The 18,313-nt window shown below is 35.7% G+C and overlaps 1 protein-coding gene across 16 annotated transcripts in view; it reads left to right on the top strand.

Annotated features, from left to right (window-relative positions):
• RALGAPA1 (Ral GTPase activating protein catalytic subunit alpha 1) overlaps nt 1-18,313 on the top strand; it is a 113,761-nt gene that overhangs the window by 6,051 nt on the left and 89,397 nt on the right. For all 16 annotated transcript variants that reach the window (XM_052696821.1, XM_052696816.1, XM_052696820.1 and 13 more), the window contains exons 2-10: nt 6,202-6,312; nt 6,777-6,826; nt 7,847-7,904; nt 8,558-8,601; nt 9,715-9,892; nt 11,018-11,133; nt 11,343-11,481; nt 16,531-16,739; nt 17,102-17,341. In XM_052696821.1, coding sequence (XP_052552781.1) covers nt 6,202-6,312; nt 6,777-6,826; nt 7,847-7,904; nt 8,558-8,601; nt 9,715-9,892; nt 11,018-11,133; nt 11,343-11,481; nt 16,531-16,739; nt 17,102-17,341 — 1,145 coding nt within the window. The remainder of the gene's footprint in view (nt 1-6,201; nt 6,313-6,776; nt 6,827-7,846; nt 7,905-8,557; nt 8,602-9,714; nt 9,893-11,017; nt 11,134-11,342; nt 11,482-16,530; nt 16,740-17,101; nt 17,342-18,313) is intronic.

Genomic DNA, 18,313 nt, shown 5'->3' with positions numbered 1-18,313 from the left:
GAAGTTGATTAAAAAATTCCTGAAGTGCATTTTTATTATTTCAGTACCAGGAACCTCGGAGATGTTTTCTTTGACAGCATTACATAAAAATAACAATAATAATTGTCTTGGCTAGTTATTAGTGATCCAAAACAATAAAGCTAAGGTAAAAACTTTGTTTAATAGAAGTACACTTGTAGCACGCTGTTGGAAACAGTGTGGCTTATTATATCCCCTTTTTTTTAACTTTTTGTCAGTCTGTTAAATATCCCACAACTATTGGTTAGTTCTGGATGTTTCCTACTTAAACTTTTTAAATGATGTGATTTCGTATTCAATAGACTGTCCATATATAAACTGATTCTCTGTACTGCTTTACTAAAAAGCAGCGGTTAGATTTTCTACCCTGAGGAATTAGGAATAATTTCTGTTTGCTGTTCTGCTTGAATGCTGAATTTTAGGAAACTTCAGAACATCCTTGTTTCCTAAAGCCACCAATTTGTTATGAGAATCAATACACACAATTTCAGCCTGTGGTGGACCCTGGATTTACAGAAAGGAGCTATAAGTCTGGCCATCCTCTTGGTCATTGTTGGTTGCAGTTGTAGTGCTATTAGATTTTTGGGTGAGGATGAGGGGAAGTGAGTAAGAAGCCACTGAGTCTCTGGGTAATGCTTTTGATAGATTATCTGCTGTATACATGCTGTTAAATCCTGAAACACTTCTAATCAAACATAAAGCTAATGACATTTTGATCAGTAACGGTGTCGATTATCCCATGAACTGCTCTAGTAAATTTCTGTGCTGTGTGTAAGTGGTGAATGTTCATATTCTCTTCAGCAAAAGTTCATGTCTTTCTAAGATCTGCATGGGTTTTCTGTTGTTCTAGCCTTACGTCCAGTGCTCTGATTGCTTACTGTTGAAGTTGTCCTTTGCAGAAAATGAAGATTTACATACTTGATACTTTTAATCTCATGCAGAGGCAATCTTCTAAACGCTAGTGTGCATTTCTCTTGCAAATTCACTCATAAACTTATAACACATACTGTAGACTATTTTGTAATAATTTTTACTGTAATATGGGGAAAGATAGTTGTTTATGCTGTAAATTAAAGCTCACAGAGGTTGCCCTCTGGGGTGGGATGGACTGGGGCGTTATATGTGTAAACTTGGAAACTTTCCAGAATTGTGCTTAGGTGAGCCTGTACGAGTTAAAATGTATAGTAAAAATCTACTGCTTTTTTTCTGTTTCATATTTTACATCTGACAAAATGATGGCTTGTTGTGTTTCGTGTTGTTTTTTTTTTTTTAAACTCTTCTGCACTGTAATTCTAAGTATGATGTGCTGTTGAAATAGAATCCTTCCTCGAATGTGTAATATTAATGGATGTTTTAATTAAAATACTGGATTGCTTACGTGACTGCAAATTATTCCTGGTTACAAAGGGGTGTCCTGACAATTAAACCATGAGTAATGCCATGGAGCAACCTCTAAAGCAGAGTTTTAGTAGAATTAGGCTTGGAATCTGATTTTTCCTCAGTGAAGATTTCCATGCCTTACTGGGGTTCTTGAGAAGATTGTAACCTTTTGCAAAGTTTTGAACAAGTAGCTTGCAAAAGAGTTGGCCATTTCAAAAGGCACAAAAACAAGTTCCTTGAAGAAGAATTGACAGGAAATGAGTTAAAAGAGTTCCTAAAAGTATCATCGCATGTACGCATGGAATTTGATAGCAGAGATGGAGGAGGTTTTTGATACTATTTTGTTTTAGTGTATTTTTTTTATTTAGTCCTTCAGTGCTGCAGCTGTTGTCTACAAGATGGGGAGTAGCAGAACTTCAAGTTTCAATAAATTTAATGGAAATACAAATTCCAGTTTATTGGGTACTTAACTGTTCTTGTAATGAGGTTCATACAAATATTTTGGATATAATCTTCCATTTTAAATTTGATTCTCTGTCATGCATCAAAAAAGAACAAAAATCCATGAATGGAATACAACTTCTGCAATTTCATCCAGAAAAACTAACTTACCTTCTTAATGCTGGGGCTAGAGAAAGCAAAAGCCACTTTCATAAAAGCTTAGTAGGAGGGAGGGGAAGGAAGGACAGAGAGGAGGTGCCACTTCTGTACTGAAATGCAACTTTCTCCCTTTAAAAAACAAACAAACAAAAAAACCCACAAAAACAAACACAAAACTCAAATAAAAAGGAACCATAGAACACAGTTAATGCAGAGATCACATTTGTATCAATTTTTAGATCACAGAGACATAGTGAGGAAAACTCAGCAATCAAAAAAGTCCATGTTTACTCTAACTGTGATGTATGAAGAAAACAGCATTTTCTTGTCAGAGCTTCTGTGAATGAAGATGCAAATCTGGATTTCAGTGTATTAAAACTATTTTTTGTAAATCATAGAATCCTAGAATCATTAAGGTTGGAAAAGACCTCTAAGATCATCTAATCCAACTGTACAGTCTAAGCTTTGGTTCTTACGTTCTTGGAATATGGAAATAGCTGTTGTCCTGTTTTCTCTTTCCTGTTCTGGGAAACTTTTCTACTTTAAATGGTGCCAGATCTATTTTTGAGTTCTTTTTTTTTTTTTTCCCCCCCATCTGGGCATGAGAACGCAAGGAAGGAATGCACTACTTTGTGTTAGTTGCATGAAGCTGTGGTGAGAGAGTGCAAAGTTCTTTTGTTTAAAAATATCTAAATTTTAGATGGAAAAGGAAAGCTTGTTTCTGTGTAGTCCCACAAGGTTACATTTCTCTTAGAAAGGCAGGTAAGTTTTAAGTAGCTAAAGCAGACAAGCAGCTTCCTGCTAATTCCCAGTTCAAGGCTGCATGAAAAAGACGTGCATATGTCTCCTGTAGAGGAAGTGGTTTTTTACCTCTTTGTAAAGCATTCAAGATACCTTGGGAGATCATGGAGAAAAACAAATAAATTGCTTAGAACTGAAGAAAATGGTTTAATGTCATGGGACTGAAAATCTGTATCTTTAATTGATCCCAAAGATAATGGTGAACTGAATGTTTTAGAAACACTTTTGTTCAGAAAAATGATCAGTTTCTAAATGAAGGAGAGTATAGCAGAGTATCTCTGGAAGTTGGATGAATTCAAATGATGTGCATGCAAAGCATTTTTTTCTGGTAATCAGGGAGAGTCTTGTCTCTTGATGTATGGTGTAGCTTTACAGACTGGTACAGGGGCAGCTGTGAATGGGGCGATAACAGGTCACCAGACAAGATCAAATTCTTCTGAAATCTGCATCACTGTTTCCATACTGTACCTGATTATTCTTTTCTTATTCCTCCTTGCTGGGATTCTTGGAATTGTGCAGCTGTGCATAATACATTCCAAATTTCTTTCACTAATGGCAACTCCCAGATTTCTGGATCAGTAATGTATTAAATCACGGAACTGTTTGGTGATGAGCAGAATCACTGTGCTGTTTGGTGATGAGCAGAAGCTGCCTTTTATTGTATGTGGCAAACAGTGACCTTTCAGCTGTACAAGCATGTTTTTCCTTCCTTTAAAGTTTTCGGCCTTAAAAGAAATTTTGTGTGTGTGCATTAGGGTCAGGTACTGACTGAACAAAGTTCTTATTAAATGAAATGTTGCATCTTTGTTTTCTTGCGTCCTAAAGCAATAGCACTTACCGCAAGCGCTCAGTGCTTACTAACTGTATGAATTCCAAAAACTTATTTTGTCTATGCTGTTGAATGTGATCTTAAAAAGAAATGAGAGTGAAATACGTTTGGTAGAAAAGTTGCAACCTTCAGGAGCTTTTGACTTACATTATCCTCTTCCAAGGTATGGGAGTATTTGGGAGGTAAACTTCTGGCGTTAATGTTCAGGTGTTAATAGTAACAATGCAGGTCAAGCAGTGCTCCTGTTGTTTTTTTTTCTGAGGTGACTGACACCTACTTACATTGTAATTAAAGAGATAAATACTAAACAAGTAGAATGGAGTGTCATCAGTATTTCTTCGGAGAATAGAGTAATGGCAAAGAGCTTTACCATAGTGCCAGTGACGCTCAGCTATCTGAGCATCACTGCAGTAACTGGGGTAATGAAGACTGACTGTTCAGTTGGTTACGTAGGCAAGTCTTTAGTTCTTCTCCTGGTGAGTCAAGGGAGCTACTAGAACTATGAACTGTTGAGCTAAGATTGAATTTGAAAGAAGAGTTTTTCGTCTGAATTTACCTACATCTGGATAAAGACTGGTTATTTTACAGATGACACATTTAGTATGCATACAAAAACACAGCTGGTTAACTGTTTCTCATCCATTTTTAGAATCTTCTTCCATTTGTTCACGTTAAGCCAAATGTTTCCCTCATTTCTTTGTGTATTTCCCGTGCGATGGTAAAATAAGATGGAAAGAGTATCTTCTACCACCTTACCCTCTTTTCTGAATGTGTCAATCATTCTTTTCATTTCTACTTCTCTCCTTCTGTCTCAGAACTTGTTGAATTCATTCCTGATGCGTTTTCATGCCTATAGTCCAAAACTCTGCAATTCTGCCTCATCAGTGGAAGTGGATATAATGATTGTACTGAACTCATAGCTCAGTTTCTTGGCACATTGCCCTGACCTTCCTTGAATCAAGGTCCACTTTATTTAAAATGGAAGTATTTTTTGCTGTCCTGAAATATTTCAGACTACGCAGTAGCAGTTATGCTGCTGATCAATAAATGCTGATGTGATCTGTAAAACTGAAGGTTTGCTAATCCTGTGGAAGATCAGGTACATGCTTTATCTACCTGGACTGTTAAGGTTATTGCTACATGAGCTACTTTGCTTGAAGAGTCAGTCTTAGTTTTTAGTACAGTACTATCTTCTCTGAGAGCACTGACTCCACCACACTGGTTATGGAAGATGTAGGTAGAACATCTTTCTTAAGATACTGCAGAAATTCAACATGTAATAGAAAATTTCATGGCAGGAGTTGTGACAAAATTGAATTGGCAGTACTGCAGAAATAGAATTTAAAACACTGTGCTTTCGGCCATCCTTGCTTTTTGGGGGTGCGGGGGGGGGGTGGCGGAGGGGTTTATATATCCTGTCATGCAGATTAAGATTGATGTCATTTGAAAAGGGTTTTAATAACATTCCATAGAAAATAAGAAAGGTACTTAGAAGAGCAACAGTTAGTAATGCTGCCTTAGTGTGTAGAACTGGTAAATCTTAATGGCTATAAAACATCTGCATACATTTTGATTTGCCTTATTTTCATTCTGTTCACTCTCTATTGTTCTATTGTTGTTGCTCTACATCACTATTTCAAAGAGAAAGCATTTTACCTTTTAAAAATCTGCCTTTCTGTTGCCACATGCTTCCTGACTATTCTTCTGTGCACTTAATTTTTCTGATCTTTTGTTAAACGTCTGAGCAGGGAGTGCCTTTTCTTCAGTGTATTTATTGATATTTAAAATAATTATACCAACTAGTTTAAACCTAAACTAGATGAATCTTCATATTGTTTTGAAGGAAGATTTGCACAAAATTGTCTGGGGGGATTTTGGAAGAAAGCTCATAAACTTTCCTGTTTACACAGGGGAAGGGAGGAAAGCACACACCTTCTACCCTCACCCCAAGAGTAGCCTCAGAGATATCAGTTAGCAGCATCTCATCTCCAGAGGCGCCACAATCAAAGGAGCCTGGGGCAATGAATGAGGCGGGCAAGTCTGAAGCTTGGTAGGGAAGGAGGGGGAGCAACGGTAGGAATCAAGAGCTGCCACTTGCTTCCTCCGCCACTTGCTTGTTTCTCTAAAGAGCAGAGGTGGACTTTGCCTACTGTCCTCCCATTAAGCTTAGCTGTGTCTGGTAGTTGCTGCTGATAGCAGTGGATGACAGAGATGGTCTTTCTGTTGTACAGAATGGGAGCAGTAGGGTAGATTTATATCTAGTGAATTATCAGTTAAACCAAGATTCATCTATATATGGCTAGCCTTCATGGAATTCTGAATCCCTGCTGGGGTTTGCAGATGCTGCTGCCGCACAAGCATATGTGAAAGGAGATGCTGCTTCCTGTTTTAAATTTTGGTGGGCACTGGGTATTTAATTTCATTAGCTTTACTTTAAAAGAATGGAAACTTCAAGAACTTCTTTACCAATAATAATTTTTTATTTTAATTCTCCTTTTCTGACTGCAGGATAGTGGTATACTGGGGGTGACTGAGTATTTGAGAAAATAAAAATCTTCTGTTTTGTTTTTCAGAGAATGCAGAATCGATTGATCTCAAACAGTTTTTTGATCTACATTTCTCACATATATATTATGTGTTCTTTGAAAACTTTGTGACTATTGAAGTAGGTCTGAAACAAAAAGGTGAGTGTTTCAAATAGAATGATTTTTTTTGTATATGTGCTTCTGTGATCACATGTAGTAGGGATGCAGAAATATGCATAAACACTAACATGGCGAATAAAGGCGGAGTAATTAAATACACCTGAGTGGGGATTGAGGAAGTAGAGTTTATTCTCTAATAGCTGGTTTTGCAATTTTGAAAAACGGGAATTCTTTAGATGTTAGGCTTTTTGTGTGCTGTGGAATCATTGGAAGCTTTACTTCAAAAGATGGTGTGTAACTTAATCTCTGCCAGCTGCTGTTGTCATAATAGAAAGTTATATGAAATGTAGCTGTTATAAACTATAACAAAAGAAAACATCCTTTTTATTTGCAGAAGGATTACAAAATAATTACTGATTGTAGAAGTGTATGTTTTGTTTTTGCATTTAAGAATCTTCAGCATTGCTTAAATTCTGCTTTGGTATCTTCTTAATTGCATCTAGGTCACAAGTCTCAGAGAGAAGAATTAGATTCTATTCTTTTTATTTTTGAGGTAAGATAACTTCAGTATTCCTTAGTAAATTCTTGGCTTTGAATTAAGTTCTGTTGAATAGTAACGGTAGCTATCCTTCAGTCCCCTACAAAGATGCTTTATGCTGAACTGCATTCCCTTTTCCTTTTGCTTATAGTTGACTTGAATTTTTACAGGAAGGCATCATAACTGGAAGAAACATTTTATGTGTATGTTCCCAAGTTTTTGTGGTGATGGTTATTACAGCTGCAGAACCAGTTTACATAGATTTCTTTTATATTTTGGTTTTCAAAGTAGCATTTCACAATATCATTGCTTCACTTACTTAAGATGACATAGAACCTATCTGAATTAAATCAGACTGGTTCTGATGAGAGATCATAGTTTAAAAATAACTTAATGTCAAGTTTTTGTCTTTCTTTGTTTTGATCAAAATTTCTGAATATGTAATCAGGATTTTTCTTTTTAAGGATATTTTAAATAGAAAGCTGAATGCTGATTATGTGGATGAACACAGATTCAGGAGGTTTTTTGTTGTTGGGTTTCTTGTTTGATTGTGAGGTATATTGCTGCTTGAAAGCATAGGTTTAGCTTTATAGGAGAGAGTGAATCTGAAAAGAGCTGTTTGATTTGTTCATTGGTTGTTGCGAAAAGGCTATTAGGTGAGCTGTGCTTTGGAAGCCTAATGCAACTGTTGTGAATGAGAGCAACTGAGTCAGATGCTCATCCCACTTCATTCCCTGTGCTGTAAATAGTAATATCCAGCAAAGAGTCAGTGAAGCTAGATAAACTGCAGCGACATCTGAAATCTGAAATGTGGATGTGCCACACAGTGTGTTAGAGCCTTTGGGCTTTTTAGCTTTCGGAATGGGATTCTATGGAAAGGACAGTAATGTTTTCAGGGAAAGTAATATGGAAATTTCCTAAAGTAACCTTTCAGTTTCTGATCTATGGCCTTTGTGAGAGCGCTTTTAAGTCTTTAGTGAATACAATATCTACAACATAGATTGATGGGTTGTTTTTTGTTTTTGTTTTTTGTAGAAAATATTGCAACTCCTTCCAGAAAGGATTCATCAGAGATGGCAATTTCATAGTATTGGTAAGTTGCTTATCTGTTGGTTTTTTTTTTTTTTTTTTGCTGTTTTTTTTTAACCTTTATTTTTTTATCAGTAGCTGTTAGGAGTTTGTGCTACTGATTTCATGAAATTTTAAGTACCATAGAAGGGATTAAGATCTTGAAACATTATTAAGGTAAGGAAAGGAAAAAATAGATGGGAGTGGAGAGAAATGAAACAACAAAACCCAACAACATAGTTAGATACTCTTCTACGTGAGAATTCAGAAATGCAATGGTGGCTGAGAAAGAGCAAAGGCAAGTGGACAGCAGCACTGTAAACTAATTTTCCAATTTTTCCAATACAGTAATAGGTGGAAAAAATTGAGGAAGATCTATATTTGTAAATGGGTAACTCTGATTTTACTTGTATTAATGATGTAAGAATCATTTGTGTTCAGTGTATACCTCCCCAGAAGTCCTTTAGGAAAGATGATCTGTGTTACAAGGAAGCTGTGAGAGGTGATCTTTTTTTTTCCTTCTGGCATTGAGAGAGTTGCCTGAAGGTAACAAGCTCACCAAGATTAAAATGGAGGTTGCCAAGGACTTGTTTAAAAGATGCTAGCAAGTCTGACCGAGAACTCTGACATTGTCCTTAACAAAGAAATTAAGAAAAAAATATATTTTTTTCTTTTCAGGGTTGATTTTAAAGAAGCTTCTTCATACTGGAAATTCATTAAAGGTATTGGAAAAAGTTGCATATTATTTAATTTTGTCTTAATTACTTTAAAATAAGAACGTAAAGGTGAATTTTTGTGGAGAAATTATAGTAGTGAGAATCAGGTCATGACTTCAGTGTCATGAAGTAATCACTTCTAATCAAGATCTTAATTTCAGTGGAACTTTGACAGTAGTAATAGGGTAGCTATTTTAAGAATGTGTGCAAATAACTGAATATCAGTTCGTTGCTGAGGTTTTGATTGTCTTAGTGTCGTTGGCCTTGGTAATTCTCTAGTAGGTAGTAAAATAACAACGGTTGACCATGTGGTTTTGGTACAGCAGTAAGCAGCTGTGCCACTTCTCTGTGAACCATCTTCAGGCTTTTTGGTCCTGAAGTCCTCCAATGTAAGAGCCAGGAGAAGACTATTCTGGGACTCTACTTCATTACTTGAAGAAGGAATGAAAAAGAGTAGAAGAAGTATAAATATCTAAAGGGTGGATGTCACAAGGACAGGCCAGGCTCTTTTCAGTGCTGCCCAGTGACAGACGAGGAACAACAGGCAAAAACCAGAATGCAGGAGGTTCCATGTGAATATGAGAAGAAAGTTATTTACTTTGAGGATGGCAGCAGTGGAACAAGTTGCCCAGAGAGGTTGTGGAGTCTGCTTCTCTGGAAATACTCAAAACCTGCCTGAACACTACTTAAGGAAACTTGCTTTAGCAGGGGGATTGGGGTAGATGATCTCGTGAGGTCCTTTCCAACCCCCACAATTATGTGATTCTGTGAGTCCTGCTACAGCAAAAAGCTCGCTCTGCTCCTACCATTCACGAACATATTTCAAGATCTTACGATATTACTTATTTTCTTAAAAATTCAGATGGTATCTCACACTATTCAAGCAAGTGAGTAGGTGTGTATTGTCTTCTTCCTCTTCTTTCAGGGAAAGCACTGTAAAAGAGATCATATTGGGCTTGCAATTCAACAGGGCCTGCACACTGCTAGCTTGTCTTTGCTGGGGATTACGCCATCTGTTCTCATCTTTTCCATCCCTGTCTTTCTCCTCCTCCCTCCAGGATGTACAGAATTGTTTTGGTCCAAGTTGACTTGTTCCCTTGTTCTGTTTTCTCATTTCAGATACGTCGAGAGGGTGTGCGTCTCTTTCTGCTGTGGCTGCAAGCACTTCAGAATAACTGTAGTAAAGAACAACTATGGATGTTTTCTTGCTTAATTCCTGGATTTTCATCACCACAATCTGAATACGGTCCCCGAACACTAGATAATCTCATTAACCCTCCTCTCAATGTTCAAGAAAGTAAGTAATTTGGTAAAATTACTCTTTTTTTTTTTTTTTTTTTCCCCCCCACGTAATTGATGTGATAATGATCATAGCTTTAAAAATTTCATATCTTCCTAATTGATAGAGTATAGAGATAACTTTTTCTTATGATCGTTTTCATGGCAAATTTATCTTCAGCTGTTCACTCCAGCAGTAAATATCAGCTAATTGTAGCTTTGGGGAAAATTCTTACTTTGTGATTCAATGCATATACCTTTTGTAGGAATTCAGATTTATCCATGAATTGGAATTGAGTGGTGTTACTTGCAAACTGTATATTTTGCTTGCAAACTGTGTATTCAGACAAATATGAATGAGAAGCTAAGCACTTTATTCCTCTGAGCAGAAAGTGCTGTTGCCTTTCTCCCCACCTCCACCTAATGCTTTAGAGCTGACACAAGCATTATTTATAGAGGAAGCAGTGTCTTGTTGGTTGGTAGTTAAATTTACAGAAAGAAAGCTGACTCCAGCTGCTGAATTTCCTGACAGGTTATCTCTGGAGATATAAGTTACTTTAAGCCGTGTTTTGAAGTTATCTCATATGCAGACACAAGAAAGAAGGAAAAAATCCAACTGTCTTGGCAGCATAGAATTACAGAGTACAAAGAGTTAAATGCAAGCATCTTACTACAGGACCAAGAGAAAAATAGCACCTATCTAGTTTCGCTTTAGAGGCAAAGGATGTATAAAACTAAATCTTTATTTGATGTAACTGATGAATTGCTAAATGAAGAAAATGTAGATGTAAATAAAGCGTTGGCGTTTGTGAAACACAAACACTATGCTCTTCATTATTTGCATAAATTTATAAATATTGATTATGTCCTTCAGAAAAATTTGGTCTTAGCAGATAAATTTCAAGGTGCATAAAGAGAATTTAATTCTTCTCTGTATTTTTAGTAACATAAGAAATTATTCGTATGTTGATTTATTAGCTAAAGCTTACTCAATTTCATTAATGTGTGTTTACTTTGTTTTGCCTGTACCTCTCTGTTTATAGCAGTACATTTCTACCTTCATGACCTGGTAGGTGTTTATACGGAAGTCATATAAATGTAGATCTGATTTTTTTAAAAAATCATTATTAATATTCTTTGATAGCTCAAGTGACTATCGAGGAAATCACTCCACTTGTTCCACCTCAATCTGGGGATAAAGGACAAGAAGACTTAACAAGCTATTTCTTGGAAGCACTTCTGAAATACATAGTAATTCAGGTATGTTCTGTAGCTTTCAAGCAAATAAACATGAGGTAACTAACATCTATTTGTCCAGTGGAAAGGGAAAAAAAAACAGTTAGCACTCTATATTGCAAATGTATATAAAAATGATATTGTTTCAGGGAAATAATGTATAAAGAGACAATTTCATCTGTCATCTTTCTCTTCTAGATTTACTTAATGTAAAATATTTTCTTGTTTTTAAGGTTAAGAGTTTAGAATGGAAGAACAAAGAAAACCAGGAAAAGGGATTTTCGTTTTTATTCTCAAATTTTAAGAAATATTACTTACCTTCTATCTTCCCAAACATCTGTAAGGAGACCAGCTTATATAACCCTATACTTGGTAAGTCTATACAGCTGATAAAGTAAATGATCATTATATTTCCTCTAACAAAGAACGTGGCAAAGCAGTTTCTTGCTTAAGATATACTAAGGAGAATGTTCTTTATGCTCAGTATTTCTTATGAAAGGAAACACGGCTTCTGTTTCATGACTTTCAATTATCTGTGGAAGCACTTGATCCCTTTATTAATTTCTGTCAATCTTAACATATTAACACAATTCAGGTAAACTAAATGTAAAACAATTCTTTATGTGACCTCTGTTGTTATGCTCAGAAGATAAATTAATTATGTTAAGACAAGAGAAGTTCTGCTCTTTGGGAATGCTGATTTTATCCATACAGAATATGTACAGATAAAGAAACGTATGGGATCATACTGTGCTTGTTCAAGAGTTCAATCAGGGCGAAGTTAGCTATATTTTTACATCAACTGTATTTTCGTCATGAGCTTGCATTAGGAGGAGGAAGGTAGGTTTTAACAATCTTTAAAAAAGACCTTGCTAAAATGTATCTTTCTATATAAATCTGGAATTCTAGGTGTTTACTTAGCAAACCCAACCAGAATTTTGTTTGGAAGTTTTTAGCTCATTCTTAGCTGGAATGTTGTTTGTGTATCCTGACTTTGCTACCTCAGGTTTATATTCACCCACACAACAAACAAAGCAATATGATCTACTCAGGCTTTTAGATACATTTCATTGCTTGAATAGTATGTACGCAGCACCACTTCTTTTGGCTGTTGATGCAGCATCTCATAAGGATTAATAGTAATCTCTCCAGCCATAATTCCATATTCTAAAATCAAGCTATGGGAAAAGGATGCTGAAAAGGTCTTTCTTGCTACTAGTCTGTGTGTGGATTATGGCTTTCTGCAGAGATGTGTGTTTAAAATCTGGGACGGGTGTTCCTACAAACAGTGGACCTTCTCACACAGGGGAAGAGGAACAGTATAAATCCAGTCATAAACAATTGCGGAACAAGAATTGTGTGAAGATACTGAAGAGCTTCATTGATGAAAGAGCTGCAAGTGCTGCTTCTTTGAGGTCTTGGAAGAAGAAATGTGGAAACCTTATTTCTTTCTATGGAGGTCTTGATTGACTCTTCCACGGAAGTGCTACTATAGTTCTTTCTTTTCCTGTGAACCATAAACAGGAAACTGGCAAGGCTTAGGACAATGGGAAAGAAGAAAAAAATTAACACAGATCTCCAAAACTGCTGTCAATGCCTTAAGTTGTGCAAAGTCAGAAGCAGTCTGAGGAAGAGTACAGTAGCAGAGACAACAGAAACACTGGTAAGCGGAATAGAGATTTTCCTTTCTGAAATTCTTCTCTGGCATTCCTCCCCTCACTCTAATTGAAAACCATCTTCTACTTGCCAGTTCTGAACAAAATTAACAAGTCGTTTAGGCAGAAAACAGCGAAAGCTTGGACACTGAGCATGCTGATTAAAAACTTGCTTTTGTCCTACTAGCTTTATGTTTAATTTAGAAAAAATCATGAGGTTACAAGTGGAAACAGTAGTTTTACTAAGCAAGCGTTAGTCATTTATTGAAGATGGTAATTGAATAATGATTTTCTTAAGCAAGATTTTCAGATGTGTATCAGTTACAGTAATGTATATTCAGTTACAAGAAGCTAACATGCCTCCTCTGAAATCCTTGGAGTCTCTCAGGCTTAGAAGAGCAGTGCAGTACAAAAGTAGAATTGTTTCAAATGTCTTTTAACATCTATTCATATTCTGTAAGATGTTTTCTGGAGTATGGATTTCAGGGTCATTTTTACTTCCATCCTATCTATCTGTTGCATTTCCAAGCCATTTAGAAGAGCTCATTTGTTTACAAGTAAACCAGAAAGTAGTCTGTCCCATAGTTCTCTGTGCTCCTTACTGCCTTAAACTGTAAGCATGGTCAAAACTGTAAGGACTACCATTATATCTATTTTTCCCTGGTCTTTTCATTGTCTGTTCCATATAAAACTTGTCCTCTTTGCATAAGTTCACACTATGTTCCAAGAGTTGAGGGAAAAACTAAACAAAATAAAGGAAAAATGAAAACTTGGGGAAAGGAATATTTTCTTGTGTTATTTTAGTCAATTTAGTAAGCTTCTGATTTGCTCCGGTTTTAGGTCTGTGCCCTTCCATGAAGCCCTCACAAATACTTTGAAGACTGGCAGAAGTGTGAAAACACAAGAAATAATTGATGGAGGATGCATTTGAGAAACAGCTGCATTACATGATATAGTTAAGAATACCTAGAGAGAGGCTTTTCTGGGAAGATGCTGTGAAATTACAGGAGTGCACTGCAAAGATGTGTTTACAGCTTGTGTACTGTTTTTTTTTAAAGGAGTGAAACAACTGTCCAAGTGCTGTTACTGCATAGCTAGGATTGTAGCCTTCACCTTCTACTGAATGCAGTAGATGTCAGAGGACTGATTTTTCTGCCTTGCACTACCAGGGACATCATTTTTTCACAGGCTGTGCAGTAACACATGCTGCAGTTTAAGATGTATAATTTTTTTAGATGTTTTTCTTAAGTTGCTGCTTTCTGCAAAATGGAAATGGTATACTTTTCTGTACTTGCACTAAATAAAAATTTCTAAGCTGTTTAAAAGTGTTCTGTGCATTTGTAAGTTATTCTTACGTGGATGGTATACAAGAGTAATGCAGTTTCCTCTAAAAATAATGCTTCCTTTGAAAGTACTGGATTAAATTTTAAAGTACGTTTTGTAAACATTCCTCAGTTAAGCAATGTTGTGTTGAGATTATCACTGGTTTTGTGCATGTCTCTTGGAAGGAAACAGATGCATTGACTCGGATATTCTCAGTGCTGGTGCTGGGTGTTGTCTTGTGTATTTGTAATATTAACAGGGAAACCTTTGTCATAGGGTGGCTGTAAACTTCAAACATCTGAAAGTTTATATTTCTATTGTAAGATAATCAGCTATTATCTAGGCAATTATTACATTGCTGCTGTCTACATTTATTCTTCCTGGATTAATGGCACCATATACAGCCCAAAAGAAGTAATACTGTATCCCTGAAAAGTTGTTGGCCTAACATTAGGAAGACACAGATGGGGAACAACTTTACATTTTCTAACGTGGCTACTTTACATCTTTGAATCCTAGTACTAGTATTTTTGAACTGCCAACTAAAGATTGCAAAACTATGGAATGCATCTTAAGTTTCCAGTGCATCTCTCTCCTTATCTGAGTAGGATCATCATTTTCTGTTTTCTCTCTTCTGGGCATGGTTTGGGATTGCATGGTATCTCCAGATAAAACTGTTATACTGAAATACCAGCAGTAAGATGTGCTCTGACGGCACCCGATGTCTTCAGTCCTTAGTTGCATTTTCATTGACTCTGTATTAGAGCAGATCTTCTACTTGCTTTTCTACACTGAAGAACTGGAAATAAACTTGGCACATTACTCCCACCGAAATGCCATTCACATCCAGAAGTCTTGTAGTCGCTTTTGACTGTTGTTTTTTATATAGCAGTATTGGGTTGTGAAACTAGACATTTTGCAGTGTTGAGCTAACTATATATATGTCTGGAATTTAACTGGGCTGTTGATACATGTGCTTGCAGGAGGGTATGTTATGCACCGTTTAAAAACAAACAAACTGTTCTCCCTTCCTGCACCCCCCAAACACTTTTTTAGATTTTTGTAACATTTTACTGTAGTTGTAGATAGCATCTAAGATGAGTTAGCAAGAAACGGTACTATCTTTCTTTTTTCTTTTTTTGTTTTCCAATTAGATTCATGATTCCAATTGCACTGCCAGCATCTTTGTCACTGCAAGAGTTGAGAGCGAGGAGATATAAAATATTCTGAGTCACTGTGCTGAACATGGGAATTTTAGGTTATAAACCCTGAATTAATCAAAGTTCCTTCAGAGCAGAACTGTAATCCCATGGGGCATCATTCATTGCATTCCTTACAAGCTAGTGGGGGAGTTAGTACTTCTAGAATCAGCTTTCAACTAAGTCATATGAAGGTGCATGTGCCCTTGCTCTGGCAGCAAAGTCCAGCAAAACTATGTAATAGAAATGTGGTCTTAGATGGAGCTGTGAGACTTAAAGTGTTCTCCGTGTTGTATTATTCATCTTTCACCTATTCCAGGACCAACAGTCCACTTTTACTGCAGCTGCTTATAAAATATAATTTGGAATTAAGGCTCTCCTATAACAGCCATGATTAGATGTTAGGGTCAGCATCAGTAAACAACTGTTGACCTTTATTGCTAACTATATTGCTTAACTATGGCTTGCTACAGACAAACAAATATTTCTGGGGATTCATTAGAAAATATGACGACTGCATCTGAACTGTATTTGTTCACCTAGTAAATTTGGTAGTAGGGAGTTAAGAGGCTTACAAGGTTCTTAAATGTCTGTAAATTTGGTATGAGTCACAGATAAGTTGTTGCTTTGTAACTTAGCTATAAACACTTCTTAAAAAGTTTTTTTTTAAATGACAACACTGTCATTATATATGAACATTATTTTCTTGTATAGGATGCATTTTGGTCTAGTTAATGGTTATTTTCCTATTTAAAGCTCATTGTGCTTTTCAATGCAAGTGTGAAGTAGTTATACTCTTGGATGAGTTTACCAAGGTTTCTCTTTAAATGTAAATATAGCATGTAAATTAAAAATAAGGCTGAACGCATGAAAAGGATGTAGAAGTTTTTAAAATTTAAACAAGGCTGTAAGCCATACAACAAATGCCTTCCAGATGAAAGTTAAATGTTTTAGAATAGTAAAAGCTTGTTACTGTTTGTTGGATTATAAATACGTTTTCACTCCAGGAGAAAATTACAGCCTTTTGAATCCTTATTGTTTAGTTTTGGAACTGTCTATATTGTGGCCTTTTCAGCATGGCTTGGAATGTGATGTTCAGTGGTGAATGTGAAGAAACAGCATCTCTGAATGTTCATGTGTATTGGTCATAGTTTTAAGATTTCTTACATGTAGAATCACAGAGTGGCTTCAGTTGAACAGAGCTTTCTCGTTGATATAATTTTAAATGTTGTTTTTCCTTACAGATATACCACAGATGAGACCAAAGCCACACTACGTAATGGTTAAGAAAGATGCTGAAACCAATGAGGCAATATATTGCACAAAGGAACCTTTTATTAAGGCTCGTGTTATTGTCATTCGGTGGTTGGTGTCTTTCTGGCTTGAGCCAAAACCCCATACAGGACCTCATATTCCTGGGATTGAAGGTGAAAATGTGCCAAAGAATATTCAGGTAAAGCTAAATAAACATTTTCTTGTTTTTATGTTTTTCACTTACTAGTATTGCCAGCAGCATACAATCTTTTGATCATTATAATTAATGCAGAATTAAAAAAAAAAAATTCTAAAAAAATCTTCTGCTTATGAATTCAGTTTAGAAGAAGTCACTATGGTCCTTTTTCTTTTTTTTTTTTTTTAAATCTGCTAAATATTTGTGTTTTAAACAAGTAAAGCTTTGGAGTACTGTAAATTTTATATTTGTTCTTTTTCATGAATTCTTGTGTTTTAAAGAGTACTTCTGTGTGATTTAAATTGTGCCATTCAAATTGTATTACTAAAATGTGCTATGAAATACTCTCTTAATTTTTCTTTCAGAGAGCAGCTGCTAGCATGGCTTCAAGAGAAGACAGCAAAAATGACAATACTGACAAGCAGGATAGAAATGCAGAGCCAGAACAATCACATTCTAATACAAGTACTCTAACAGAGAGAGAACCAAGTTCTTCTAGCCTCTGCAGTATTGATGAAGAACATTTAACTGATATTGAAATCGTCCGCAAAGTCTTTTCTTCTAAAAGAAGTAATGTTAATTTTCTAACTGAGATTTTTCGACAGGTAAAAAAATCTTCCTTTGAATACAAGAGCAATAAAATTACATTAGAAGTGATCATTATGTCATATTTTTTCAAGTGTATTTGCTAACTAGAACATTATTAAAATGTACATTTTTTTTTGTCATTTTGCCTTTAAAATGCTTTTAAAATTAGAAGGTACTTCAGAATCTTCTTGTGTGGAATGTGTCTGGACCCTCCTTTTTCTAATTCTATTTCTTTGATGACCAGCTTGAGAGAATTTAGCTTGGACTTTACAATTTGACAGGAATGTTTTATCTCTTCAGTCCCATAGCTGTTATAACTCACAACCAAACTTAAATATAAGCCTGCTTTAGAAGTCTGCAGCTGTTCTGTTTTAGCAGCAGTGAAATGACCTTACCTTGTCAGTATTCACCAGAAAAGTGAGACAGATGGCTACAGAAGGTAACAGATTCTGCTTGTAACTCTACTGCAACCAGACACATAAGCTGAACATACTCAAGATAGGTTTTTACAGCTGGAAATTTTACTGAACAAATTTAAACTAAGAATATATACCAGAATATCAAGTCTTTCTTTGTAATACGAAGATACATAGCTTTGAGTTCAAACCAAGACAATTAATGGAAGGTAGACTTTCTTTATGCCCTATGGCATAAAGACTTAAAGGTGAAAAAGTTTTTCCTAATAATACTAAAGAAAAATTTCTAGCTTTCAGTTGAAATGCAAATAGGTTTCTTTAAAGAACAGGAAACCAAACATTAAAACTCCAGTATTTCTGGTTAAAATTGATGTTCTTAAATGAGGTGAATGTCAGAAGCTTAACAATATCCAGTGTGTTAAAGAGTTTGGACACGTTAATGAAGAAAACAGCAGTTACCTTGTGGAAACTCCAGGGTTGACAGTCTGAGACACTGAACGGAGATTCTAAATTAACAGAACTATTAGAACTCTTCCTTTTTTTTTTTTTTTTTTTTTCCCACATTTATTTTTA

This window comes from Tympanuchus pallidicinctus, unplaced genomic scaffold (assembly GCF_026119805.1).
Source record: "Tympanuchus pallidicinctus isolate F22 unplaced genomic scaffold, pur_lepc_1.0 scaffold3, whole genome shotgun sequence".
NCBI classification, from domain to species: domain Eukaryota; kingdom Metazoa; phylum Chordata; class Aves; order Galliformes; family Phasianidae; genus Tympanuchus; species Tympanuchus pallidicinctus.
Note: the sequence above shows the minus strand (reverse complement) of the source record. Positions and strands in the feature narration are given on the sequence as shown.